The sequence below is a fragment of the Acomys russatus genome, chromosome 17 (genome assembly GCF_903995435.1).
Source record: "Acomys russatus chromosome 17, mAcoRus1.1, whole genome shotgun sequence".
Lineage (NCBI taxonomy): Eukaryota > Metazoa > Chordata > Mammalia > Rodentia > Muridae > Acomys > Acomys russatus.
In genome coordinates, this window is record NC_067153.1 from 62,256,325 (window position 1) to 62,283,236 (window position 26,912).

A 26,912-nucleotide genomic window follows, 5' to 3' on the forward strand; every position below is an offset into this window, starting at 1 on the left:
GGCAAGATGGCTCAGGGAGGTCAGGCTCAGCCTGGCCTCAGTTTGATCCCTGGAACCCATGTAGTGGAAGAAGAGAATAAACTCCCAGGGCCATCCTCTGACCCCCACAAGTGTGTGCACCCACACACACAAACAAACAACTGAAGAAAAGGGTGGGGCTTGCTCTTGCAGAGGACCAGGCTCCCTAACACCCACATGGACACTCACAATCAGCTGACCCAGGTGTGCATGCTCGGACACAGAAAACTACATCTTAAAAAAAAAAAGAAAAGAAAATGGCTTTTCAAAACACTGGGGGCATGGCGGCAGGCTATAAGTCTGGGAGTCAGAGGCAGGAGGATCACAAGTGCCAGGCTAGTGAAAAGGGGTGGGGCACGGTTTTACTATGCAGCAGTCTGCTCAGAACTGCAATCCTCCTGCCTCAGCCCTCCAGCGTGAAAGATACCTTCTCTTGCAAAGCCTACTTTGTAATGTTAACTGAGTTAATGGAAAGAATACATTTACTGCTTAGAAAGCAATGCCAAGAATTAATCTATTAACGGCAGCGACCCAAGCCAACTTACAACCTCAGATGTCGCTGAGTGGTAGAGCCACACAGAGAAGGAGGCAGGAGGCAGGATGCTCACTTGTTCCCCTCAGCTGGGTAAAGCGGGAGATCTCCCGCAGGAAGGGTCTATGAAGAGATCTGTAAAATGCTTCCGTGGACTAATGCCACGTATGAAACACGGTGTCTTCACTGGCTATGACGTCACGAGCACGCATCTCCTCTTCCTGTCCTTCACAGCGAGGTGACAATACAACTATGTAGCAGAACTCAGTGAGAGCCATTTAGCCGCACGGTCGCTGACACTCTAGTGCACACTGTTAGAGCCTTTTTCGTAATTAAACTTCATAGTGTTTGATCCCAGGAATGTAGATTGACTATGCTAACCCTTGGATGCTATCACTTCAGTGTGTCCCCTAAATGTTCACGGGCTGGACGTCTGGTCCCAGTGTGCAGGGTTGAGGAGGGAGGAGTCTCTGAAGAGGTGGAGCCTAGCAAGAAATGGTTAGGTCAAGGAAAGGGATTGGCTGTTCTCAGGGAGCTAAGGGAGCTAAGATAACCATGGGTCTGAGGGTCTGAGGTCAGCCAGGAGGGAAGGGGTAGAGACAACATGAATGAATGAATGAATGAACGAACGAACGAACGAACGAACAGACGCACTATCTCCTGGCTCTTGGTCTCCTGGTATGTCCTCTTCCACTCGCTAGTGGCCTCCCCTGGGGCTGTCCACCATGGGACACAGACAAGGGCGCCTCAGTAAAGAGAAGTGCTGGCCCCATGCCTCTGAACTGGACTGCGAGCTAAATAAATCTCCTTTCTGGTGAAGTGTCCTGTTCTCGGGTATTTTATTATGAAACACAGATGAACGCTGCTGTATCATGCCACTACATACAGAAACACAGATGAACCCTGCTGGATCATGCCACTACATACAGAAACACAGATGAACGCTGCTGTATCATGCCGCCACATACAGAAACACAGATGAACCCTGCTGTATCATGCCGCCACATACAGAAACACAGATGAACCCTGCTGTATCATGCCACCACATACAGAAACACAGATGAACGCTGCTGGATCATGCCACCACATACAGAAACACAGATGAACGCTGCTGTATCATGCCGCCACATACAGAAACACAGATGAACCCTGCTGTATCATGCCACCACATACAGAAACACAGATGAACCCTGCTGTATCATGCCACCACATACAGAAACAACAGATGACCCTGCTGTATCATGCCGCCACATACAGAAACACAGATGAACCCTGCTGTATCATGCCCCCACATACAGAAACACAGATGAACCCTGCTGTATCATGCCACCACATACAGAAACACAGATGAACCCTGCTGTATCATGCCGCCACATACAGAAACACAGATGAACCCTGCTGTATCATGCCGCCACATACAGAAACACAGATGAACCCTGCTGTATCATGTGCCACCTACATACAGAAACACAGATGAACCCTGCTGTATCATGCCGCCACATACAGAAACACAGATGAACGCTGCTTATCATGCCACCACATACAGAAACACAGATGAACGCTTCTGTATCATGCTGCCACATACAGAACACAGATGAACGCTGCTGTATCATGCCACCACATACAGAAACACAGATGAACCCTGCTGTATCATGCTGCCACATACAGAAACACAGATGAACGCTGCTGTATCATGCCACCACATACAGAAACACAGATGAACCCTGCTGTATCATGCCGCCACATACAGAAACACAGATGAACGCTGCTGGATCATGCCACCACATACAGAACACAGATGAACCCTGCTGTATCATTGCCGCCACATACAGAAACACAGATGAACGCTGCTGTATCATGCCACCACATACAGAAACACAGATGAACCCTGCTGTATCATGCCACCACATACAGAAACACAGATGAAGGCTGCTGTATCATGCCACACAATACAGAAACACAGATGAACCCTGCTGTATCATGCCACCACATACAGAAACACAGATGAACGCTGCTGGATCATGCCGCCACATACAGAAACACAGATGAACGCTGCTGTATCATGCCACCACATACAGAAACACAGATGAACCCTGCTGTATCATGCCGCCACATACAGAAACACAGATGAACGCTGCTGTATCATGCCACCACATACAGAAACACAGATGAACCCTGCTGTATCATGCCGCCACATACAGAAACACAGATGAACCCTGCTGTATCATGCCGCCACATACAGAAACACAGATGAACCCTGCTGTATCATGCCGCCACATACAGAAACACAGATGAACGCTGCTGTATCATGCCGCCACATACAGAAACACAGATGAACGCTGCTGTATCATGCCACCACATACAGAAACACAGATGAACCCTGCTGGATCATGCCACCACATACAGAAACACAGATGAACCCTGCTGTATCATGCCGCCACATACAGAAACACAGATGAACGCTGCTGTATCATGCCGCCACATACAGAAACACAGATGAACACTGCTGTATCATGCCACCACATACAGAAACCCAGACTTGTTACCAGACAGTAGAAAGTGACAGATGTTACTGGTTTACTTGTTTTTAAATTTATTTTGTTATTTTATGTCTCGGGGTTTTTTTCTCTGTGTGCGCAGGCACGTGTGTGCGTGTGCGTGTGTGTGTGTGTGTGTGTGTGTGTGCACGAATATGTGCAGTACCCTAGGAAGCTAGAAGAGGGTATTGTGTTCCCTGGCCTGTAGTGACAGACTGCTGTAGGCTGCAAGAGAGGCCAGTGCCCTTGGCCACTGAGTGGTCTCTCTAGTCCCCTGTCTTCTGAGGCAAGGTCTTGGAGTGGAGCCCAAACTGGCCTTGAATTTGAGAATCTCCTGGCATAGTCTCCTATGGTCTGAGATTATAGGCACAGATCACCATGTACAGCCAAATGTTTCATGTGTTTTTGGGTTTGTTGTTGTTGTTTTGTTTGGTTGTTTTTGTTTTTGGGTTTTTGTTGTTGTTGTTTTTTCGAGACAAGGTTTCTCTGTGTAGCCTTGGCTGTCCTAGACTCCCTTTGTAGAACTTGCAGAGATCCACCTGCCTCTGCCTCGCCAGTGCTGGGATTAAAAGCATACGCCACCATGCCTCACTGTGTTTTTGTTATTTTTAAGTTGTACTTTTATTTGTGTGTATATGTGTGGGTGTGCAGGAGCCATGGCACGAGTGTGGGGATCTTGTGAGAGCCTGTCTCCTCCCACGCTGTGGGTCTCCAGAAAGGAACTCAGGCCATCAGGCACGGTGCCAAGTGTCTTTACCTTCTGAGCTGTCTTGCTAGCACCATTTAAAACTTTTTGATTAGTCGGGCGTGGTGGTGCACGCCTTTAGTCCCAGCACTTGGGAGGCAGAGGCAGGTGGATCTCTGCGAGTTTGAGGCCAGCCTGGTCTACAAAGCGAGTCCAGGACAGCCAAGGCTACACAGAGAAACCCTGTCTCAAAAAACAATAAAACAAAACAAAACAAACTTTGATTTAATTGCTTTTAGGGTTTTTTTTAATGTGTATCTTTTACCTAGGTGCATTGTTTGTACACCATACGCATGCCCAGTGCCTGAGGAGTTCAGAAGAGGGTGCTGGATCCCCTGGGATGCAGTTAGGGATGGTGTGAGCCACCTGTGGGTGCTGGGAACCAGATCGAGACCCTCTACAAGAGCAATAAATGCTCCTAACCAGCAGGTTCTCTCTCCAGTAGCCCCCACCCCCACCCTAAAACAAAACAACCAATCCCAGGATTTGGAGCTCGATACAAAGGCCGGGCTGAGCCTGACCTGAGCCTCTTGCCTCTCTCTCCAGAGTGTGACAATTGCAGGCCTGGGGTCTTTTCAGTGCTGGGTTGCACTGAGGGCTTCGCGGGTGCCAGCCAAGCACTCTCCCTTGTACATTTCTAGTTCCTACACGTTCCTAGTGGCACAGGGCTCCACCGAGGCTCGCTCTGAGCACCAATCTTCACATGGACCTGGTATGTATTATATTTTCTGCTGACAAGCGCGGTGTGCCTCGGGGCGATACTTGAGAACTTGTGGCAACTCCTCTTTATCCCCGCTAGCACAGTGAAAGCTCAGAAGAGAGCTACAGAAATCCTCAAGAGCTCCTGACCTCTGCTCAGCCACCTCACCTTTCTGTGAACTGCAAAACAAGACGCTTCTATTTTCAACCTTTCTTCTGCAAAATTATCTACCAATGAAAGTACCGAGAAAAAGAACAGGAGGGCAGGGGCTGGTATGCAGAAATCAGTTCATCTAGGATTGCAATAGGCGGATACAAAACTGAAATACAGCAGGGCGTGGTGGCACACGCCTGTGACCCCAGCACTCGGGGGAAGCAGAGGCAGGCAGATCTCTGCGAGCTCAACACCAGCCTGGTCTACAGAGGGAGTCCAGGACAGCCAGAGGTACAAAGAGAAACCCTGTCTTGGAAAAACCACCACCACCACCACCACCAAACAAAAAACAAACACACAAAACACCAACCCTGTGTGGAAGTGAAGAAACTATATAAAGTGTCAACCTAGAACACTCTCTGGCTGGCCTGGTCTACAGAGTGAGTTCTAGGACAGCCAGAGGTACACAGAGAAACCCGGCTGGCCTGGTCTACAGGGTGAGTTCTAGGACAGCCAGAGGTACACAGAGAAACCCGGTCTTGGAGAGGAAAAAAAAAAAAAAAGTAAATGTCTGGTCTCTCTGCGTTTACATTTCATGCTGAAAGATGAATGTGGTGCTTAGAGTCATGCGAAGTCTACGTGTTTGTAGACTCAGAAGCTGGGAAGCAGAGGGGGCAATGCGGGTGTGACAGCTCTGGTGCCACAGGTGGCAATGACAGTGGAAGCTACGGTTTAGGTCCAGCTCGCTGCCTTGTAGGAGTGTGGGCGCAGTGCTGTAACTCACTCCTCAGAAGAGTCGTGATACAAGTGTGTGTGTGTGTGTGTGTGTGAGTGTGTGCTGGTGGGGACACCTCAGGCCTTGCCTAAGGTGAACAAGAGCTCTACAAGCGAGCAACACCCCTAGACAAAAACTTTTAGTAATTAAATATGAATTTTATTATAAAAAGTTTAAGAAAAATTTCTGGTTAGCAACTGAGATGTAAAAAAAGTCTACAACCTGCACAAGGCAGGCAGTGGTGACGTGTGGACAGGGACAGGCAGTGGTGACGTGTGGACACAGGCAGGCAGTGGTGACATGTGGACACAGGCAGGCAGTGGTGACATGTGGACACAGGCAGGCAGTGGTGACGTGTGCACACGGGCAGGCAGTGGTGACATGTGCACATGGGCAGGCAGTGGTGACGTGTGGACAGGGGCAGGCAGTGGTGACGTGTGGACAGGGGCAGGCAGTGGTGACGTGTGGACAGGGGCAGGCAGTGGTGACGTGTGGACAGGGGCAGGGAGTGGTGACGTGTGGACTACGCGTCTCGGTTCCCATCTACTACAGGGCTCAGACCACACCTCACACACACACCTTAAAATGCTTAGAATTCCCTGGACTGTATGAGTGACCCTTAGAATCTACGGTACGCGGAGTGGCAGTGCTTAAAGTTGAAAGAAAGGACACCGTGGACTACCACAAACAGGACAACAGCAACAAACAGGATCAGTATGAAAACAGGGAAGAATGGTTCCTTTCACCCTGACGTGCCAGGGGCTGCGTCCAAGAAGACCTGAACTGGGTCCCCAGCACTGCTCAAGTCTGGGCGTAGTAGCAACTCTGTGACCCCAGTGTTGGGGGACCCCAGTTCAGGAGGATCCCTGAATTCTCTGGTCAGCCAGCCTAGCCAACCAGCAAGCTCCACGCTCAGAGACCGAGGAGACATGTGACGTCAACCAGTGGCCTCTACAAGTACGCGCAGGCACAGGTGAGCACACACACAGGCACAGGTGAGCACACGCATACACATGCACACACACAGGCACAGGTGAGCACACGCATACACATGCACACACACAGGCACAGGTGAGCACACGCATACACATGCACACACACAGGCACAGGTGAGCACACGCATACACATGCACACACACAGGCACAGGTGAGCACACGCACACACACACACACAGGCACAGGTGAGCACACGCATACACATGCACACACACAGGCACAGGTGAGCACACGCATACACATGCACACACACAGGCACAGGTGAGCACACGCATACACATGCACACACACACTTTTAGGTGATGTGCCAGTGTTAGTAGCTGCTAAAGAAGCACTCTTGGGAGACAATGAACTAAAGCAACAGTGTAGTAAAATAGCACTTTAAAGGGTAGGAATTTGCAGAGTTCACAGTGAAGAGAGCCTCACTTCCTTTCTCACTTATGATCAGATAAAACAAATACCTAATTCATCTCAACTTTTAAAAAAAAATCTATCAATTTTTACAACCTTAAAATCTTACCCAAACTGGCACGTTCGGGTTTACATAAATACACATCCATACACTTTAGATCCCAGAAGTGCAGACACAAGTCTGAGGTACCGCGTGCGTGCGTGTGCGGCTGCAGGCCCACGGTTGGCCTCTGGTTGCTCTGTGACTGCTGGAGGCGAGCGCGTCTGTGGCCCATGCCCAGCTGTCAGCTCCTACACCTGACCCCGTGAGGAGACCTCTGCCTTTGCTCTGACTCACCTCTGAACTAATGGATTTGCTAACAGACACTGGGCACAAAAGGGCTTAGAGAAAGTGTTCGTAAGTTCTCCCGGGCTGTCACTCATCTAGACACGAATGAGTCCGAATCCATGGTGTTCAGCAGGTAGAGCTCAGGGCGAGCGGTCAGTCCCAGGTGGCACTGAGGACAAAAGCACAAGGGAGAGAGAGACTTAGTATTATTTTGGTTCCTTTTCTTAGTACTTCTAAGTTTTACTTCAGAAGAGAAAATGGCTTATGCATACATGAGGTTTTATTATTTACTTGTTTAAAATTAAGGACACTTAAACATTTTTTAAAAAATTTTATGTGCATCAGTATCTACCTTCATGTATATAGTGTACATGTGTGCCTGCTGCCCACAGATGTCAGGAGGCATTGGATCCCCTGGAACTGTGAGCCACGCTGGGGGCGCTGGGAACTGAACCGGTACAAGAGCAGTGCTCTAACCACTGAACCATCTCTCTAGCCCATCCAGGGCAACTTGATTAGAGTTTAAAAAAAAAGTCTAAATGAGAGACGCATGGGAGAACAGCAAAATAAAAGGATACAGAGGGTCCTAGAAATCTACAAGTAGAACAATATGATAGGCAGATTTGGGCCCAGGGGTCCCGCTTAAACTAAGGCACCAGCCAAGGACAATACAGGAGGTAAACTTTAAACCCCTTCCCAGATCTAGCCAATGGTCAGAATATTCTCCACAGTTGAGTGGAGAGTGTGATACGACTTTCTCACATACTCTGGTGCCTCACATTTGACCATGTCCCCTGGAGGGGGAGACCTGGTGGCACTCAGAGGAAGGACAGCAAGTAGCCAAGAAGAGACTTGATACCCTATGAGAATATATAGGGGGACGTAATCCCCCTCAGGAACAGTCATAGGGGAGGGGAATAATGGGAAAATGGGGGGGAGGAATGGGAGGATACAAGGGATGGGATAAACATTGAGATGTAACAAGAATAAATTAATAAAAAAAAAAAAAAGGAAGAAAAAAAAAAAAGAAAAGTCCCAGGGCACATAAGCCGCCGGGTGGAGAAACATGGAGAAGCAGAAAGAGCCATGCTGCTGGGGTTAAGCCGGCAGAGAGGTTGGCCACACAGCAGTAAGGAACCATGAGGTGAGGAAGGCGCGTTAGGGAAGGGGCGAAGCCCAGAGTGTGAGGCAGCATGGACAGGAGGTGGACTGCTTCCATGCCTGCCCACTGTGGCTGCCTGAGCAGCTGCCAATATTTAACAAATAGCTGAGGAGGAGGAGGCTGCGCACATGCGCTCCGAAACCTGGTGACAGAGCCAAGCTGGGGAACAACCGTAGGACAGTGTAAGCGAACACCACAGCGCCTTTGAGTCTTAGCACAGAGACCGAACCCCTGAGCCCACTAATTCTGGTCCTGTTGTCTGCTGACACCCGAGAAACGCCCTTCCTAAGTTGAAAGGAGTATGCTGAGAGACCAGTGTTTGCCAGGCTGAGTGGGGAACCCCAGCTGTCTTTCTGTCAGGCACTTTTTGGGTTTTGGAAGCAGGATTCATATAGCTCAGGCCTCAGACATACCATGTAGCTGAAGATGATCCCAGCCCCCACAGCCCTCACCTTCCCTCAGATTTCTCCCCCGAAACAGGGCTTCACTCTGTAGCCTTGGCTGTCCCAGACTCTCTATATAGACCAGGCGGGCCTCCAACTCACAGAGATCCGCCTGCCTCTGTCTCTTCCAAGGGCTGGGATTACAGGCATGCGCCACCATGCCTGGCTCGCCTCAGATGTTTTAAAGACAGGGTCTCACTAAGCAACCGTCTAGCCTAGAACTTGCTATGTAAATCAAGCTGGCCTCAAGCTCAGAGATCTGCCCACCTCTGCCTCCCAAGTGCTGAAACTAAAGGTGTACTCTGCCATACCTGGCAAATAAATTGTATTTCTCTGTCCAGTGATAACATTTTGGGACAAGGACTGGCTTCCATGTCAGTCAGGGTATCAGTGATACAGTTGGTCTTGGTACCAACAGTCCATGTATTAGTGTTGAGTGGAGACTACAAATCTGTATGAAGGAACTACACCCATACCCCGTAGCAGAAGCAGCACTGAGGTGTGTGTGTGAGTGTGTGAGTGTGAGAGTGTGTGTCAAGGCCCAGCTTTAGTCCTCCCGATGTGTCCTTTGAAGACCAAACCCAGGGCCATATGCAAGACAGGCGAGTGCTTTACCACTGAGCTAATCCTCACCTTTGTTTAGAGTCTCATTCTGCAGCCCTGGCTGGCCTGAAACTCACAGGGATTCCAGTCATGCACCACCACACAAGCTGTGTCTATAGCTTCCGAACCTTATCTTTGTGTGTAAAAATGGAAATGTGTTATATCTGGAGATGCTAAGCACACTGATATGATAATTCACCAAGCCCTCCATAAGTTTTAAAAACAGATTTATTTATATGTATGAGTGCTCTACCTGCATGTACGCCTGCACACTAGAAGAAGGCACCAGATCACATTACAGATGGCTGTGAGCCACCACGTGGGTGCTGGGAATTGAACTCAGGGCCTCTGGAGGAGCAGTCAGCGCTCTTGCCCTCTGAGCCATCTCTCCAGCCCACCTTCAGTAAGTTTATCCTGAGCACATTATACTTTGTCACCTCACAGGAATGCTGGGTGACTGTGTAAAGACAACACCGTCCACACAATGCCAGGGTCAGAGTGTTCCCAGTGGTGTGTTAGGAAGACACTGATACCTCAGGTCTGACATCGAGGCTTGAGGAAGACAGACTCACCGACAACTCATGGAAACTTCTGCCAGGTGAGCAAAGATGGCGGTCCCCATGGTGTTACAGTGCTATCACTTAGCTATCTTGATTAGAGAATTTTGTTGCCTAGTTCTGAGAAGTGTGGCTAAGTATAGGTCACAATACTCTGGGGTGCAGACAGGTGACACACACGTGTGTCGACTCTTGGATCCTCGCTACAGAGAGCCTGTTCTCTAACCCTGACACGAGCAGCCAGAGTTGCTCCCAAGCGCTGGAGCAGGTTTCCCTGTGCACCCCTGGCTGGCCTTCCAGCTGCATCCTCCGGCTGTGCCTCTCAAGGGCCGAGGGCACAGGTGAGTGTCGCTGCTCCTGGTGACGGTGGAGAGTGCTTGGGGGTCTTAGCTTGAGCTGCTGCACAGCATGCACGGCAGCGTGAGAACTCACAGACAGCCTCTGGCTGTGAGCTACTCAGTGTCTCCCGACAACCAAGCACTGGCAAGGTGGATCAGATCAGCGTTTAGGCTGCTCAGTCGCCTCTCAGGATAGAGGGTGCCTTGTTATAAAAGTTTTAAGCTGGGTGGAGGCCCATGTCTTTAAACCCAGCAGGTAGATCTCTCTGAGTTCGAGATCAGCCTGGTCTACAGAGTGAGTTCTAGGACAGTCAGGGCTACACAAAGAGAAAGCCTATCTTGAAAAACAAAGAAAGAAAGAAAAAAAGAGAAAAAGTAACTGTAAGAGTGAGAGAGAGAGAGAGAGAGAGAGCGCGCGCGCGTGTATGTGGGTGTGTGTACACGTAGGTACCTACGAAGGCCACAAGAAAGCATTGGATCCCCTGAAACTGGACTGCAAGTGGCTGTGACCCACCAGAAGTGGGTGCTGGGAACTGAGCCTATGTCTGTCCTCTGCAAGAGCAGCAAGTGCTCTCAACCACTGAGCCATCTCAGCAGCCCTCTGTTTTAAGAACTTTCAGGATTACCACTCCTTTACATCGGGGTCAGCCAGTATGTCCACCTGGTTTTAAGCTAAGTGACTTTTGTTTCTCTCATGACATTTTCTGGCAGCAAATACACACTGTAAAATCCTTCCTGGAGGGCAGGCAAGACTACAGAAAGGCAAATACTCAGGGTGGAAGAAGACGCCTTTCATCTCACAAAACGCTAAAGTTATGGCCTTAACCACAACAAAACTACTTAACTAGGTGGGAAAATTAAAATTTAATTTAAACAAAAAATAATTTATTGTTTATTTGTTGTGTATATATTTGGGGCAGGAATGCAAGAGCCACATAGCATCTGTGGGGAGCAGAAACAGCTTTCAAGAGCCGGCCCTCTCGTCTCCATGTGGGTCCAGGCATCTGACACTCCCTGAGAGGCTTGGCGTTGTCCACATCTTAGAAGTCACCTCTCCACCCCTAAAGTGAAATTAGTATCTTGGTGTCTACAACTAACCCAGACCTTCTGGAAGACTAAATCCATTTATTCCTCCTCTGTCCCTTCAGGAGCCACGCACTGACACAGGGTGCTTAAAGTAGGCCACTCATGACTGACATGTCTGTTTTTCAAAGTTGTTGAGACCCTATCAATAAAGTGTTTTCAAGTTAAAAAAAAAGCCAGGAAGCCAAACAGGAAAAAGGAAAGTTTTTGTTTTGTTTTAATTATAAATCAAGTTTACAAGCTGTTAGAGGCTCACTAAAAGCCCCACTGTAGCCACTTGCTACACCCTGGCAGGTCCCACACAGCAAGCTGTGCACCCCAGCCTGTCAAGTTCCAGTGCACTGACAAGTACAATTATTTCATATCACATGAGAACAAGGACCGATTTAGAGGAGGGACAAAGACGGCTCACAAACGCGCTGCCAGACCATACGGTGTGGAGGGCTTGCAATGTGCACACACTGTGACGGTGAGACAAGACTACAGAAAGGTGAATACTTAGTTTAGAGTAGAGGAAGGCAGGACAAATTTCATCTCACAACATGGTAGAGTGCTGGACGGAGACCTGTGGGAAGTACACGTTCCTGGGGACAACCACGCCAACAGGGAACTTTTTTTTTTTTTTTTTTTTTTTGACGCCATAGAATACTATAGTTGTAGAGTGAGAAAAGAGCCTCTGACAGGATGAGCCCTTCTATCACTGTAAACAAATATAACACAAAGCATCTGGGCAGGAAGTGAGGTCTGCATCAGAGCCTCACCAGCACACGAGGCCCCTAGCAGCCCTGGGCTCACTTTGGTCTGTGAATCTAGACCCCACGCCCACCCTGACAAACGTAAGCGTTCCTGGAGCATCTGTGCACGGAATTCTGCTGCCATCAATCTGGCCTTTGGGTACCACAGCAAGACAGTTCCCGAAGGTCAGTCCCCAGTGTATTCAGAGCTCCACTCTGATCTGTTTTGGAAACAATGAGGGCAGAAGGGGCAGGTCTGCCAGGGCCCTGGAGGGCAGTGTCTCAACCTCCTACAACAGTTCATGCTGCAGTGACCCCATCACAAAACTATTTCGTCACTACTTCATAACTGTAATTTTGCTACTGTTATGAATTGTGCTATAAGTATTTTTTGGAGACAGAGGTTTGCAAATGGGTCGAGACCCACAGGTTGAGAAGGGCTGCTACTGGGGCGCTGTCACCTGTGTTGTATGAGCGGAGGGGCTAAGGTCAACGTGGGGTGAGAGACACACAGCAGCTTATCTTTCACGCCTCATAAAGAACCTATACAGGCTGAGCTTTTGACTTGCGTGTAAAACGCTAGTGATGATGCCACAGGGGCACGTACAACAAAGGGATTTGTCAGTCAGCTCGCCAGAGGGAAAGCTTCAAAGACGAGGGCGGCCTTCAAAGCCACTCCCGTTCCTGCAGCGACCAAGAGTGACGACTTGCACTTATTCGTCATCAGCAGAGAGGACTTGACTTGACAGCCATGTTAGGCTCCCGTGTGAAGTGTTAGACGTGGCTGGCGTGAGAGCTGCAGTCCGTGCTGAGCTTCGCCATCCGCTCTCCACAGGCTTTCTGAGGGAACAGCTGTGGGGACTCCGCCTGGCCCCACCTCGCAGAAGAACGTCACAACCACAGTGACACCCACGACTTTGCACAGGTGAGGTCCAGAGCACCTGAGGTCGCCTTGTGAGTCATCTTGGACGTCACAGAGTGGAGTGTCAGAGATGTGGTTTGAGGAACGGTACCTTCTCAGTCCAGAGTCTCACGAGAATGTCAGTTCAAGAGCAAGCGCTGCGACCTTCTGCCAGTCAGATCCCATGACTGTGTGTTCTCAAGATAAAACACTATCAGGACTCTTGGTATTAACATGAAAGTGACTAAGCTCAGGTCAGACAAGCCCTGCTGAGCTCACCTTGTCGGCTGAGAAATTAAAAATTGAAATAAAAACACTGAAGCTAGCAGGGTGGTTGGTGGCGCATGCCTTTAATCCCAGCACTTGGGAGGCAGAGGCAGGAGGATCTCTGTGAGTTCGAGGCCAGCCTGGTCTACAAAGTGAACAGCCGGGAAGAAATCTTATGTCGAAAAACAAAACCAACCAAAGAAGCAAACAACATTCCTGATTGTAAAGAAGGTAGCTGTCTCTAATTTTGTAATTAAACAGATGACATCACTCTAGTTGGGTTTCATAACTAAAATAATTTGAAGGGGAGCGTAAAGCACGTCTCGGCTTTCAGCGTCCACGATCTTCTGATACAGTTTATAAGCCTGGAGCGTGAAGAGACATAGCTGCCATGCTTGGCTTTAGAGAGCACACAGAGTGATTAATATCCACATAGAGACTGGCTCTCAAAGTCACAGAAACAAGCCATTAGCCTTGGGGCAGCTACCGAGGGATTTAGTGTTTTAAACAGCTAAAGTGTAGCCCAAGGCTCCAGGGTGAGACCCACTCCTGCCAAAACTAATCCTCTGTGAACACCCATGGGAAAGCCAGGAGCGGTGGACATGCCTGCAGTCCCAGCACTCAGGAGGTGGAGGCAGAAGGATTGCTGTGCAGGTGAGGGCAGCCTCGGCTACATAGTGAGTTTTAAGCCCCCTAGTGTTACATAGCAAGATCCTATTTCACAAAAGCAAAACAAAACAAAGACATCAAAACACACAAAAGTGTTTCCCAACTGACAGTTGAGTCCTAAGTGCAGCCTGTGCAACAGCACATACTTGAGGCTATGTTCACACAGTAAACCATAGGAACACACTGGCTCTGATGGCTCCCTGCAAAGACAGACAGACTGACCCAGTGCTTATTTAGTGTTGCCACCGCTGGTGTCTTCGCTCAGCAGGACGTTAGAAATGCTTACCGAGCGCCCACAGTCCAGGAAAGACAAGCCCAACGCGATCAGACACTGCCAACCCTGGAAGACAAAGCGCAGCGGTCACTTACCCACCAACATGGCACGTGCAGTGCTGTGCAGGAGCACGCCTGCTTCCCGCCCCAACATGCAAGGTGTCCATTTTTCCCTACCAAGGGCTGTCCCAGCCAGGTTCCCTGACCCTCTCCAGCTTCACAGCACCCTGGAGTCCTCCCACCAAAGCCCTTCAAAGCTCGGTTCTCTTTGTTGCCAGGGCTTTGCTTGTGGGAACTCTCTGGTGGCCGTTTTCATCAGTTTCCCAAGGACACAGAGAACAGCCACAGACTAACAGTGGGACGGCTACTCCATGAAAGTCGTGGGTTTGCCCTGAACGGCAGGAACCCAGCTGCAGGCTACAGCCAGGGCTTGGGCAGTCTCACTAGTCCTTAGGGCCCAACTCAACTCAGCACCTTCACACCTAATTTACAAGAAAGAACATTGGCTCAACTTCTTTGTTCTTTTTCTGAGACAGGGTCTCTCTGTGCAGCCTTCCTGGACTCGCTTTGTACACCAGGCTGGCCTTGAATTCACAGCGATTCTCCTGCCTCTGCCTCCTGAATGCTGGAATTAAAGGCGTGCAGCACAGTGCCTGGCTTTGGCTGAACTTCTGAGAATTTTAAAGCCATTCCTGCCAAGGGTACATGAAATTACCAGGTTTCCAAGGTCTTTCGGTGAGTAGCATAGCCTTGTATGCTTATTGGAAAGGGAAAAGATACACTGACCCAGGGCACGCATTAAAAAATGCATGGAGTCTAGTTTGTGGCAGCCACAGCATGTGTAGCGTGAAGCACTTTAGAGAGCAGCATGCTCCACAGCAGAGACGGGGCACCGTCTGCTATTTATTGCCAACCTCCGTATTTTTCAGAGAACTCTGTATCAGACTGGTAAAGTGGGAACAACTGGGAGACAACTGCAGCTGAGTCTGCATGTGTGTGCAGCCATGCACCTGCAGAGACCACAGGGGCCACCCTGTGTCCTGTTCTGTCACTTATTCCCTTGAGACAGGGTCTCTTGCTGAATCTGCAGTGAGGCTGACAGGCCTCAGAGAGTCTGCGGTTGCTGCCTCCCCTGCTGCAGTGCTGGGTCACAGGCACACACAGCCACTGCAGTCTATGTGCGTCCTGGGGATTTGAACTCAGGTCCTTATGCTTGTTGTGTAACCACTGAGCCATCTTGCTTCTCAAACATACCACAACATTCTCTTTAGGAATTAAATACTGGATCCTTATAAAATGACAGAAATAGAAAAATGGTAGGTATTAAAAACTAAAATAGTCCAGGTGTGATGGCCCATGACTCTAATCCCAGCACTCAGGACACAGAGGCAGGAGGATCTCTCTGAGCTCAAGCCCAACCTGGTTTCCAGGACAGCCAGGACTACAAGAGAAACCCTGTCTCAATAAACACTCCCCCATACTAAAATAAATTTGGTGATTCAAAATATAAATATCTGGTTGAGACTAATTGCAATATTAGCATGCTTGCCTGGCATCGTATAAGCCTTACATTTAATCTCTAGTATCAAAAACAACAAAAAATAAATGTAATTCCAGAAATAGTTGATTTGACAGTGCCATATAAACTGCCTTAGTAAATTGCTGAGTTCCTTGGGGACCATTTGTTTCTGAAGGACTGTCAGCCCCACCTGTGCCATACTCAGGTACCAGTGCCCCTGCTCCCTTCACAGTGGACTTACCAAGTAGAATACAAAGCCCAGATAAGCCACGCTAACCACTGCAGCCACCACATACAGTGCCACATGCCCTAGTTCCTGGACATAAACCACTACAAAGTACATGTTGATGGAGCAGACGATAAGGACCAAGATTCCACCTGCGATCCTCCAGCCTCTGTAAAAGAAAGGGCGCAGTGAGTGGGCGGCCATCCAGCTCACCAGACAGAAAACAGTCTCATGGTAAACGGGACATGAGCTGAGGGAAACATAAAAGAGGGTCAGATGAGTGACGAAGCACAAAGGGGCCACAGTAAACAACCTCGCATTTGTCTCTTACTAATGTGTGCATAGCACGTGTGCATGTGTGGGCACACGTCTGCTAGAGCATGCATGGGAAGGTGTGAGGGCCACCTCTGTGGAGTCATTTTTCTCCTTCCTCCTTTATATGAGTCCAGGGACCAAACTCAGGTCGTCAGGCCTGTGTGGCAAGCATGCTTATCCGCTGAGCCATCTCTCTGGCACAAAAACCTAGCATTTAAAAACTCAGGTCAGCCGGATGTGGTGACGTACGCCTTTAATCCCAGCACTAGGGAGGCAGAGGAGGTGGATCGCTGTGAGTTTGAGGCCAGCCTGGTCTACAAAGTGAATCCAGGACAGCCAAGGATACACAGAGAAACCCTGTCTTGAAAAACCAAAAAATAAAAAGTAAAAATAAAGACTCAGAAGGTCTTAGAAATGTACTGAGCCATTTCACTAGAAGCTGGAACACGGTCCAGGACCGGTGAGGAGAAATGTGAGCGCAGGGAGGACACCCCAAGAGTCTTGTGACCTCAGTTCCTTTAGAACATGGACTGTTCTGGTGAAGCCAGAACACGTGTGTGTGCTCCTCCCGTGTCAGTGGGCAGGAGTGAGCTCACTGTCACTTCAGGCTGCTCACTATGGCTTGCTGCTGCTTAGATGTTCGCACTCCCCTTTATCTGCCTCTATGGAAAACACGGTCTCACTGCGTGCGCTGTCCTTGTGAGTCTATCCAGCTGGAACTCATGAGAGCCTTACTCAGTGTCTCTCTCCACGCCCCCCCTTTCTCTCTCAGTTTCTTTTCTTTTTCTTTTTTTCTTTCTTTCTTTCTTTCTTTTTTTTTTTAAAGGCAGGGTTTCTCTGTGTATCCTTGGCTGTCCTGGACTCGCTTTGTAGACAAGGCTAGCCTCGAACTCACAGCAATCCACCTGCTTCTTGGCTCCAAGTGCTGGGTTCACAAGCGTGGGCCTGGCTCTCTGTGACTCTGAATAACAGTGGTGTCACTCTGCCTCATTTATTGGCCAACTCTCCCAAGCCCCACCTCCTCTAAAGTGGTGACAATCAGACCCTTGAAGCCTAACAGGTCACACGAACACCTGTACGGACTAGTTTCAATTGCCAACCTAGCAGTCAAGAGCCACTTAGGAAGTGAGCCTTACGGGAGGCAGCACGTACATCAGGCTGGCTTGTGGGTGCATCTGTAGGGGTCTGACGTGGAACACCCAACTCTCTTTGAGAGCACCACTGCCTGGCCTGCGCATCCTGAACAGTACAGGAAGGCAGCGAGCTGGCCTGGAGCAACCATCAAGCCAGGGTGTGCACCTTCCCTTTGCTCTTGACTGTGGCTGGGGTGGGGTCAGCTGCTGGCACTCTGCCTGATCTCAACAGACTTCCCACCCTGGGCTGCTTGTTGGCAGGGTGTCCGTCACAGAGGCAGAAATGAGACCCCATCGGGGTGTGCACAGAAGCTGCCTCTAGCTTGTGCCTCTCTTGGGTAACTTAACACAAAATCGAAACTCGAGCAGCCAGAGCTGGGCGCTCAGGTCTGAGGAAGTGCTCTCTTCTCCTTCCCCGTAACTCGCACTCGGCGTTTTATTTCTAAGGCAAAGAGGAAGTAGATAACAATTGTTCTGGGAAAACACAGGTCTTCTAGGACACGATTCTGAGTGTCTGCTGGGTAAGGCTCCCCCTCCCATGCCCTCTTAGAGAAGGATGGCAAGTGCACTTACATTCCATTGGAGAACTCGCTCATGACTGGCCGCAGGCTTGTGAACGTGAGGATGGGTATGAGAGCAAAGGGAAGCTGGAAAACAGAGTCAGATGGGACTCAGTGGGTGGACCAGATAGGACCACACAGGCATATCAGATAGATGGGGGTTATCAGATGGGGTTATGTGGTTATATCAGATGATTATGTGGGCATATTAGTTCTATCTCTGAAGCTGTGATAAAACACTGTGATGAAACCTGGGAGCGGAGGGGTTATTGGGGGAGGGAGGACCTGGCTTACAGGTCACAAGCCATCACAGAGAGGTCAGGGCAGGGCCTGAACAGAAACTCTGGAGGAATGGTGCCTACTGGCACTGGCTCTGGCACTCCCTCCCCTGCCACATCAATCATGGAAACGATTCTTCTTGAGGCTCCTGCTTCTCAGAGTCCACGTGGCTACTGGGCCACCACAGACACCAGCACGGTTCACAAGAAGAAATTACAAACCCTGCCTCACCCATCCCATGGGTAACAGTTATTCCTGTCGCCTTGCTGTGGCCAAACATTGCTTCTGACCCAGCACTGACCATGATCTTAAGTGCCTGAAACACACTGGGGGCTAGAGCTGGCTGAGTGGTTAAGAGCACTTGCTTGGCTGTTCGTGCAGAGGGCCCATGCAGCTCCCCGCACCCACAGCACAGCTCACAACTGTCTGTCACACCAACTCCAGCCGATCTGAGTCCCTGCTTAGAGCTCTTCAGGCTCCAGGCACACGCACTGTGCACATATATACACGTAGGTAAACCACTGGTACACACAGAGAAAAACAATCATTAGATGTGACTTCATTTGTAAGCGCCACAGGCATGAGCGGTATTCTTAGAATTCACTTAGTGGTTTGCACTTGCTGCATTACTGAGCTCCAATGCTATGGATTTTATGTATCACTTATTTACTAAGTTCGTACGTGTGTTTCAGAGGTAGAGACTGAGTGGGGAGAGAGGAGCTAGAGAGCTGGAGAGCGCTGGGTGGATGAACATGGCCGCGCCAGGCTGGATGTGGAGGTCAGAGGCCACCTCTGTGGAGACAGGTCTTTGCTTCTCCTGTGGCTTCAGGGAATCAAATTTAGGTCTTTAGGCTTGTGCAGCTGCACAGCCAGCACTTTATCCACTGAGCCATCTCATGGCCTGCTTTTGTGTTTCATATGTTAAGCACAGCTTGTGATTTTTATTTAATGACCTCCTGTGCCTTTCCCTTCCCCTCAATCACCCCTAGGATCCAGCCTCCAGCAAGCGGCTTGGCACTCAAGGCTAAAGGCAGCATGAGCTCCCTGCTCACCTGTAAGCTCTGCAGAACGTTCAGGAAATCGTTCATTCCTGTCAGATGCTCCACATCTTGGAAGACAGCGACAAGCAGGGTGGGGATGATGGCGATAGAGCGCGTCAGAATCACTCGGGCAAAACGTGACCATTTCAGGTTCAGGAATCCCTGGAAGGAAGTATGGAGGGCTGGCGACCGCGTGTGACACCAGAGAGAGAAATGCCTGGGGAGTCGGGGAACCCTCAGAAGCATGGGCCAGACCCTGCACAGCTGTGCCCTGTCCCTCAGGTCAAGCCCTGCACAAACCTCCATGACAAACTGGCCAGAGTAGGTTCCCGTCATGGTGGAGCTCTGCCCTGCAGCCAGGATCCCCACTGCCCAGATGTAGAGTGTCGCAGGCCCAAAGTAACATCCCAGCACCACACCCTGGACAGGGAAGGAGACAGGCTTGTCAGTGACCTGCTGAGATAACATCTCTACCTGCCCAGCGCTGCGCACAGTGAGGCTCAGCCCTGGACCTGACTTAGACGCTTCTAGTTTTGCTCTGCTGAAGCCCCTCATCCTTCAGCAGTCCTCCACCTCCTCCTTCTCTCTGCACTCCCATGCCTTCCTCTCTAACCTGTGCTTTAAGTGCCAAAAAGGGAGAACCCTATACTTCCCAAAGCATGCTCCTTGGTGCACTTCTCTGAAAAATGGGGGGGGGGGCAGACGGTGAACTGTGGAGGGGGGGTGCAGACAGTGAACTGTGGAGGGGGGAGTGCAGACAGTGAACTGTGGAGGGGGGAGTGCAGACAGTGAACTGTGGAGGGGGGAGGGCAGACAGTGAACTGTGGAGGGGGGAGGGCAGACAGTGAACTGTGGAGGGGGGAGGGCAGACAGTGAACTGTGGAGGGGGGAGCGCAGACAGTGAACTGTGGAGGGGGGAGGGCAGACAGTGAACTGTGGAGTGGGAGGGCAGACAGTGAACTGTGGAGGGGGGCAGACAGTGAACTGTGGAGTGGGAGGGCAGACAGTGAGCTGTGGAGGGGGGCAGACAGTGAACTGTGGAGTGGGGAGCGCAGACAGTGAACTGTGGAGGGGGGAGGGCAGACAGTGAACTGTGGAGTGGGAGGGCAGACAGTGAACTGTGGAGGGGGGAGGGCAGACAGTGAACTGTGTAGGGGGAATGCAGACAGTGAACTGTGGATGGGGGAGTGCAGACAGTGAACTGTGGAGGGGGATACAGTGCAGCACACTGTGTGTCGGGGAGTGCAGTGCAGCACACTTTGTGTGTGTAGATGCAGTGCAGCACACTGTCAGGGGGATATAGTGCAGTACACTCTGTGTGTGTGAGATGAGGTGCCGCGCACTCTGTGTGTGGGGGTGCAGTGCAGCACACTGTGTGGGTGGGTACAGTGCAGCGCCCTGTGTGGGGGATGCAGTGCAGCACACTGCTTGTGGGGTGCAGTGCAGCACATTGTGTGTGGGGTGCAGTGCAGCACATACTGTGTATGGGGGATGCAGTGCAGCACACTCTATGCTTGGGCAGTCACAAACAGAATCCATGATGGGCTGAGAGAGCCTAAGGAGGAGCATGGCTCCACGCTCCTCTTCTGTCACTCCAGTCAACACACGTACAACTTTAGAGTCCTCCCGAGTTTAGGCAGCCTGTCAGCCATCTTCTACCACCCCCACCCCTAACCCCAAATGTATACCTAGCATGCGGGCCTCAGAAATAAAAGACACTTGGGAGCTATGCTCAGATCTGAAATGAACTCACAAAAAGGCCGGAGAAGTCGCTAACATTTCCCCAAAAGTAGACTGCAGAGCAGTGTGCTTACCCCTTTGTAGATGTCCACAGCCAGAGTGGAGTTGTCGTTAGGAAAGAGGTCAGTATGGGGGCTGCTGTTATTTCTACAGACATCGACCTAAAGCGCAAAGCAGTTTGTTTAAAGACTGATTTAGACATAAGAGGCAGATGAGTGCTCCCCTATCCATCTCTCCAAACTGCTCTGCACGAGATGAGCTGCAGGAAGCATGCACGTCATGAGGCCATGATGCAGGTGCAGCTGGTGCACTGCTACCCGCAGCCCTCCCCCAGGCTTTAATACCCGATACTGTCCGAATGCTGAGACAGTCTGCATGGCAACACAGATGTTGGAGCATTATGAATGAGAACACAAGAACAAGCTCTGGGAGGGATTCTACAGCAGCATTCAGGAGGCTGAGACAAAAGAAACCCAACCTGAGGCCAGCCTGGGCTGTCTAGAGGACAACCTATCAGAAAAGAAAGAAAGAAAGAAAGAAAGAAAGAAAGAAAGAAAGAAAGAAAGAAAGAAAGAAAGAAAAGAAAAGAAAAGAAAAGAAAGAAAAGAAAAGAGAAGAAATACCAGGTGTGGTGGCTCACACCTTTAATCTCAGTAATTAGGAGGCAGACACAGGTGGATTTGTGAGTTCCAGACCAGCCTGGTCTATATAGTTTGTTTCAAGTCTCCAGGCAGGCCTATACAATTAAGACTCTTTTTAAAAAACCAAAACCAAACTCCAAACAAAAAAGAGAAAACAAAATGGAAGGCCTCAAATGTGAGAGGACCAGGGATCAGGAGCCTCAGTCACACAGGACCTGGAGCCTCAGTCACACAGAACCAGGAGCCTCAGTCACACAGGACCTGGAGCCTCAGTCACACAGGACCTGGAGCCTCAGTCACACAGGACCTGGAGCCTCAGTCACACAGGACCTGGAGCCTCAATCACACAGGACCAGGAGCCTCAATCACACAGGACCAGGAGCCTCAGTCACACAGGACCTGGAGTCTCAGTCACACAGGACCTGGAGCCTCAATCACACAGGACCTGGAGCCTCAATCACACAGGACCTGGAGCCTCAGTCACACAGGACCTGGAGCCTCAGTCACACAGGACCTGGAGCCTCAATCACACAGGACCTGGAGCCTCAGTCACACAGAACCTGGAGCCTCAATCACACAGGACCTGGAGCCTCAGTCACACAGGACCTGGAGCCTCAATCACACAGGACCTGGAGCCTCAGTCACACAGAACCAGGAGCCTCAGTCACACAGGACCTGGAGCCTCAATCACACAGGACCTGGAGCCTCAGTCACACAGGACCTGGAGCCTCAGTCACACAGGACCTGGAGCCTCAATCACACAGGACCAGGAGCCTCAATCACACAGGACCTGGAGCCTCAGTCACACAGGACCAGGAGCCTCAATCACACAGGACCAGGAGCCTCAATCACACAGGACCAGGAGCCTCAGTCACACAGAACCAGGAGCCTCAGTCACACAGGACCAGGAGCCTCAGTCACACAGAACCAGGAGCCTCAGTCACACAGGACCAGGAGCCTCAGTCACACAGAACCAGGAGCCTCAGTCACACAGGACCTGGAGCCTCAATCACACAGGACCAGGAGCCTCAGTCACACAGGACCTGGAGCCTCAGTCACACAGGACCTGGAGTCCTGTAGAAATAAATGATGACGGCGAACTCGACAGGAATCTGGGCGAGTAGCTCTGTGGTGGGACGACTGCTTACATCATGCACAGGGTCCTGGGTTCAACCCTGGCATTTTAGAAGAAATCCAAACAAACCAAAACCTCCCCAAGAAACCAACTAAACACAACACACAGGCAGTGGGAGCTAAGGGGACAGGGAACTCAAGATGACCCCGTCTTCCCTGCCACAGTGTGTGCCTCCTGTTTGCTGATTCCTCAACTATCCTCAGCTCAGCCATGAGGACTAGCTCATGGGTGGGCAGAAGCTAATACAAAGGAAACAGAAACAAGAGCCAAACAGTCAAGATGCTTGTCTGGGGCAGCACGAGGCAGGTGTGAGTTAGGAGTCCTCCCATAGGCTTCCTCAGCCCCACCCCACAGACTGGAGGGGAGGGGCCAGGCTTCAGGTGCACTTCCTCAGGTTCCCGCCAAGGCTCTTTTCTGCCCCACTCCAGCATGCAGCTCACCCTGTGTTCCCCACCACAGCTCAACCTGTGTTCCCCACCACAGCTCACCCTGTATTCACAACCACAGCTCACCCTGTGTTCCCCACCACAGCTCACCCTGCGTTCACAACCACAGCTCACCCTGGTATTCACAACCACAGCTCACCCTGGCGTTCACAACCACAGCTCACCCTGCACTCACAACCACAGCTCACCCTGCACTCACAACCACAGCTCACCCTGCACTCACAACCACAGCTCACCCTGTGTTCCCCACCACAGCTCACCCTGTGTTCCCCACCACAGCTCACCCTGCGTTCACAACCACAGCTCACCCTGGTATTCACAACCACAGCTCACCCTGGTATTCACAACCACAGCTCACCCTGCACTCACAACCACAGCTCACCCTGCGCTCACAACCACAGCTCACCCTGGCGTTCACAACCACAGCTCACCCTGGCGCTCACAACCACAGCTCACCCCGCGCTCACAACCACAGCTCACCCCGCGTTCACAACCACAGCTCACCCCGCGCTCACAACCACAGCTCACCCCGCGTTCACCACCACAGCTCACCCTGCGCTCACAACCACAGCTCACCCTGTGTCCCCACCACAGCTCACCCTGCGCTCACAACCACAGCTCACCCTGCGCTCCCCACCACAGCTCACCCTGTGTCCCCACCACAGCTCACCCTGGTTCACAAGCACACTGCTTACTCACCACCTGCTCGTTGGTTTTCCCAAAAAATGCTTCAGCAAAGACCGAGACGACAAAGACATTGATGATGAAGGAAACAAAGAGCGCGATGCAGGACTCGATGAAAAAGTACTTATTGGCTTCTCGGACTTCCTGCTTATTGGCCCGGTTTACCTGTCTAGACTAGAGAGAAAGCGCAGCAGTCATTTTGCCACCAGTTGCAGAAAGTTTCTCTGTAACAACTCAGACCTTTGGCGGCAGCTGAAGGTGAAGAGGCAAAGGCCGAGTTGACGCAGAAGGAGAGACCGCAGCTCCTTAAGCACCAGGGACTCCGCACCTTTGGCAACACTGCACAACCCCAAAATACGGGAGCCAGGGACCTGGTGACCACAGACGGATCTCAGCCCTAAGGCTACTGGCTACCTCAGCAAAGGGCCTGCTGACGCGCTGCTGAGGCCTCTTTCCTCCCGAGTTCAAGGCCCGCAGGCCTTTCATGAAGAACATTAGCCCGACATTTTATGGGTCACTTTTCCTGGTCAGTTTAGGCAGGAAAACAGCCTGGGCCGCCTTGGAAACAGCACCGTCAGAGCTCAAACAGTCACACCCCTTGTATTTAAAGATCCTCCCGCAGACGATACAGAAAGGCTCTGCTCACCTTGACCAGGGCAGAATGCAGGTACATGTTGTGTGGCATGATGACAGCGCCCACGATGCCCACAGCCTGCTCCACCTGTGGGGTGCGGCACCCTGAACAGGACGGCACGAACATGCCCCTGAGTACTTGGCTTTGGCTGGGCTTCACTGTAACATACTACACAGCAACACAACACCCGTTAGCCTTGACTGCAACATGGAACAGGGGCAACAGCACCAGGGAATGCTGGCACCCTTCGCTCCTCACCGCCCTCTGTGACAACCACCTGGGCAACGAGGACTGTGCCATCACCATCAAGTGCTGCCTGACATGCGCAAGGCCCTAAGCTTGACCTCAGCATTGTCAACTTGAAGGGCTAAAGGGCTGATGTGGCCTGACATACTCCCGGCCACTGGCTCATGATGGACTCGAGCCCATCTGCCTGTGATGCTGACAGCGGGGACCTGCTTGGAAGAAGTAGGTCACGGGGGCAAGTCTGCCCAGCCAGCCCCGCCCTGCCCCTCTGTGCTGCCTGTCGGCACTGAGGTAGAGAGGATCCACAGGCATCTCCTGCCACCAGGGTACTCTGCCCGAGGAACCATGGGCCGCACTGAGCCCTCTGACACCTCAGCTAAGTAGACGTTTCATCCTCCTGTTATTTTCCACAAGCATTTTGGTTACAACTACACAAAGACAACTAACATCGGGGCTTGGTGCAGGGATCAGAGGACGCCGGGCTGTATGTTCTGAATCTTACATTACACATCAAATGTACAATACAGGTACACAGGGAACAGGGTTCTAGTGACAAACTGGCAGCAGCTATTATTTGTGCCACCATGAACCACTGACACACCCAGCTCCTCACACTGTTGTTCAGCTGTTAACCCAAAAGTCCCCTACACTTGTCTCTAGTGTGCACAGGGAGCAGGTCAGCCCTTAGCTACACTTGTGTCTAGTGTGCACAGAGAGCAGGTCAGCCCTTAGCACTGCTCACTCAGACTTCCTCCTGTGTCAGGGTTTCTCTTGCAGGCCTTGGGACAACCTGGAAAAATCGACTCACTGACTAGACATGTGTTCACTGTTTAGGCAGGCCTCTGAGTAGAGACCACTTCATACCAACTAGACGTAAGAAAGTGCAAATAGGGATGGGTAATGCACAAGCCAGGAAAATAATCAATCGCCTATATTTCATCTACAGACTCTTGTCTTACTCTGTGGGCCTGGCTGCCAGGGTGGATGGAGCCGGCCGCACACTCTGAGACCATCGTGCATCTGTCTCCTCAGTAGCTAGGGTTAGAGGCATGCACCAGCACAGCCAGCTCACCATCAACTGTTTTAACACAGAACTCACTAATCTCAGGCCTGATGAGCACAAAGCCAGCAGTGCACAGTAACCCTGCCCCCATCAGCCAGCAGCGCACAGTAACCCTGCGACTTCCTCTACCCCAAGCCAATACTCTTCTGCTGTCAGGGTGGGACCAAAAATGATGGTCCCTAAATGTCCTGTAGAGTCTAGTCATCTCTAACGGACCCCTCCCCAATCTCTACAGGCCTTCCTATACATAACTGACTATAGTCTTTCAAAAGCAGCCCAGAAGTGCCCTGGCTTTTTGTTGATTTAATACAATTAAACTATTCGGCCACTATTACTGCTTTTTATAATAAAAGATTACAAACAAGACAAAACGAAACTTTGCTTTAGGTAGCTAACCACCAGCCTGAAGCACTTGCCTCATATCCAAACGTGAGGGCCATAATAGTGATGAGAAAGCCAAAGAACGCTTCCAGTTTCCGCAGGCCTAAAGGGGAAATGCAGCACTGAGCCCCAGGAGGCTCACCTCCCCACAGCCACGCACCTGCAGCGGTGAGCCCCAGGAGGCATGCCTCCCCACAGCCACGCGCCTGCAGCGGTAAGCCCCAGGAGGCATGCCTCCCCACAGCCACGCGCCTGCAGCGGTGAGCCCCAGGAGGCATGCCTCCCCACAGCCACGAGCCTGCAGCGGTGAGCCCCAGGAGGCATGCCTCCCCACAGCCACGCGCCTGCAGCAGTGAGCCCCAGGAGGCATGCCTCCCCACAGCCACGAGCCTGCAGCGGTGAGCCCCAGGAGGCATGCCTCCCCACAGCCACGCGCCTGCAGCGGTGAGCCCCAGGAGGCATGCCTCCCCACAGCCACGAGCCTGCAACGATGAGCCCCAGGAGGCATGCCTCCCCACAGCCACGCGCCTGCAGCGGTGAGCCCCAGGAGGCATGCCTCCCCACAGCCACGCGCCTGCAGCGGTGAGCCCCAGGAGGCATGCCTCCCCACAGCCATGCGCCTGCAGCTGGGCTTTCGTTCACCCC

At 51.2% G+C, this 26,912-nt stretch overlaps 1 protein-coding gene and 1 long non-coding RNA gene across 7 annotated transcripts in view; both read right to left on the minus strand.

Moving 5' to 3' along the window:
- Positions 1-6,752: 6,752 nt before the first annotated feature.
- Positions 6,753-26,912, minus strand: part of Slc11a2 (solute carrier family 11 member 2) — a 41,784-nt gene continuing 21,624 nt past the window's right edge. The window contains exons 8-17 of the mRNA XM_051160352.1: positions 26,303-26,370; positions 24,590-24,745; positions 23,959-24,117; positions 21,112-21,198; positions 19,598-19,717; positions 19,310-19,459; positions 17,992-18,065; positions 15,986-16,139; positions 14,239-14,292; positions 6,753-7,364 (exon numbers count right to left, since the gene is read on the minus strand). Coding sequence (XP_051016309.1) covers positions 7,287-7,364; positions 14,239-14,292; positions 15,986-16,139; positions 17,992-18,065; positions 19,310-19,459; positions 19,598-19,717; positions 21,112-21,198; positions 23,959-24,117; positions 24,590-24,745; positions 26,303-26,370 — 1,100 coding nt within the window. The 3' untranslated portion in view covers positions 6,753-7,286. The remainder of the gene's footprint in view (positions 7,365-14,238; positions 14,293-15,985; positions 16,140-17,991; positions 18,066-19,309; positions 19,460-19,597; positions 19,718-21,111; positions 21,199-23,958; positions 24,118-24,589; positions 24,746-26,302; positions 26,371-26,912) is intronic.
- Positions 21,725-22,742, minus strand: LOC127201671 (uncharacterized). 6 transcript variants are annotated; one of them, XR_007832207.1, is made up of 4 exons: positions 22,561-22,742; positions 22,377-22,422; positions 22,147-22,192; positions 21,725-22,008 (listed from the first exon to the last, which is right to left on the minus strand). It is a non-coding gene; the product is annotated as an uncharacterized LOC127201671 (long non-coding RNA). The 6 variants fall into 6 exon arrangements; XR_007832208.1 differs by having other exon boundaries at positions 22,538-22,742; XR_007832204.1 differs by lacking the exon at positions 22,377-22,422.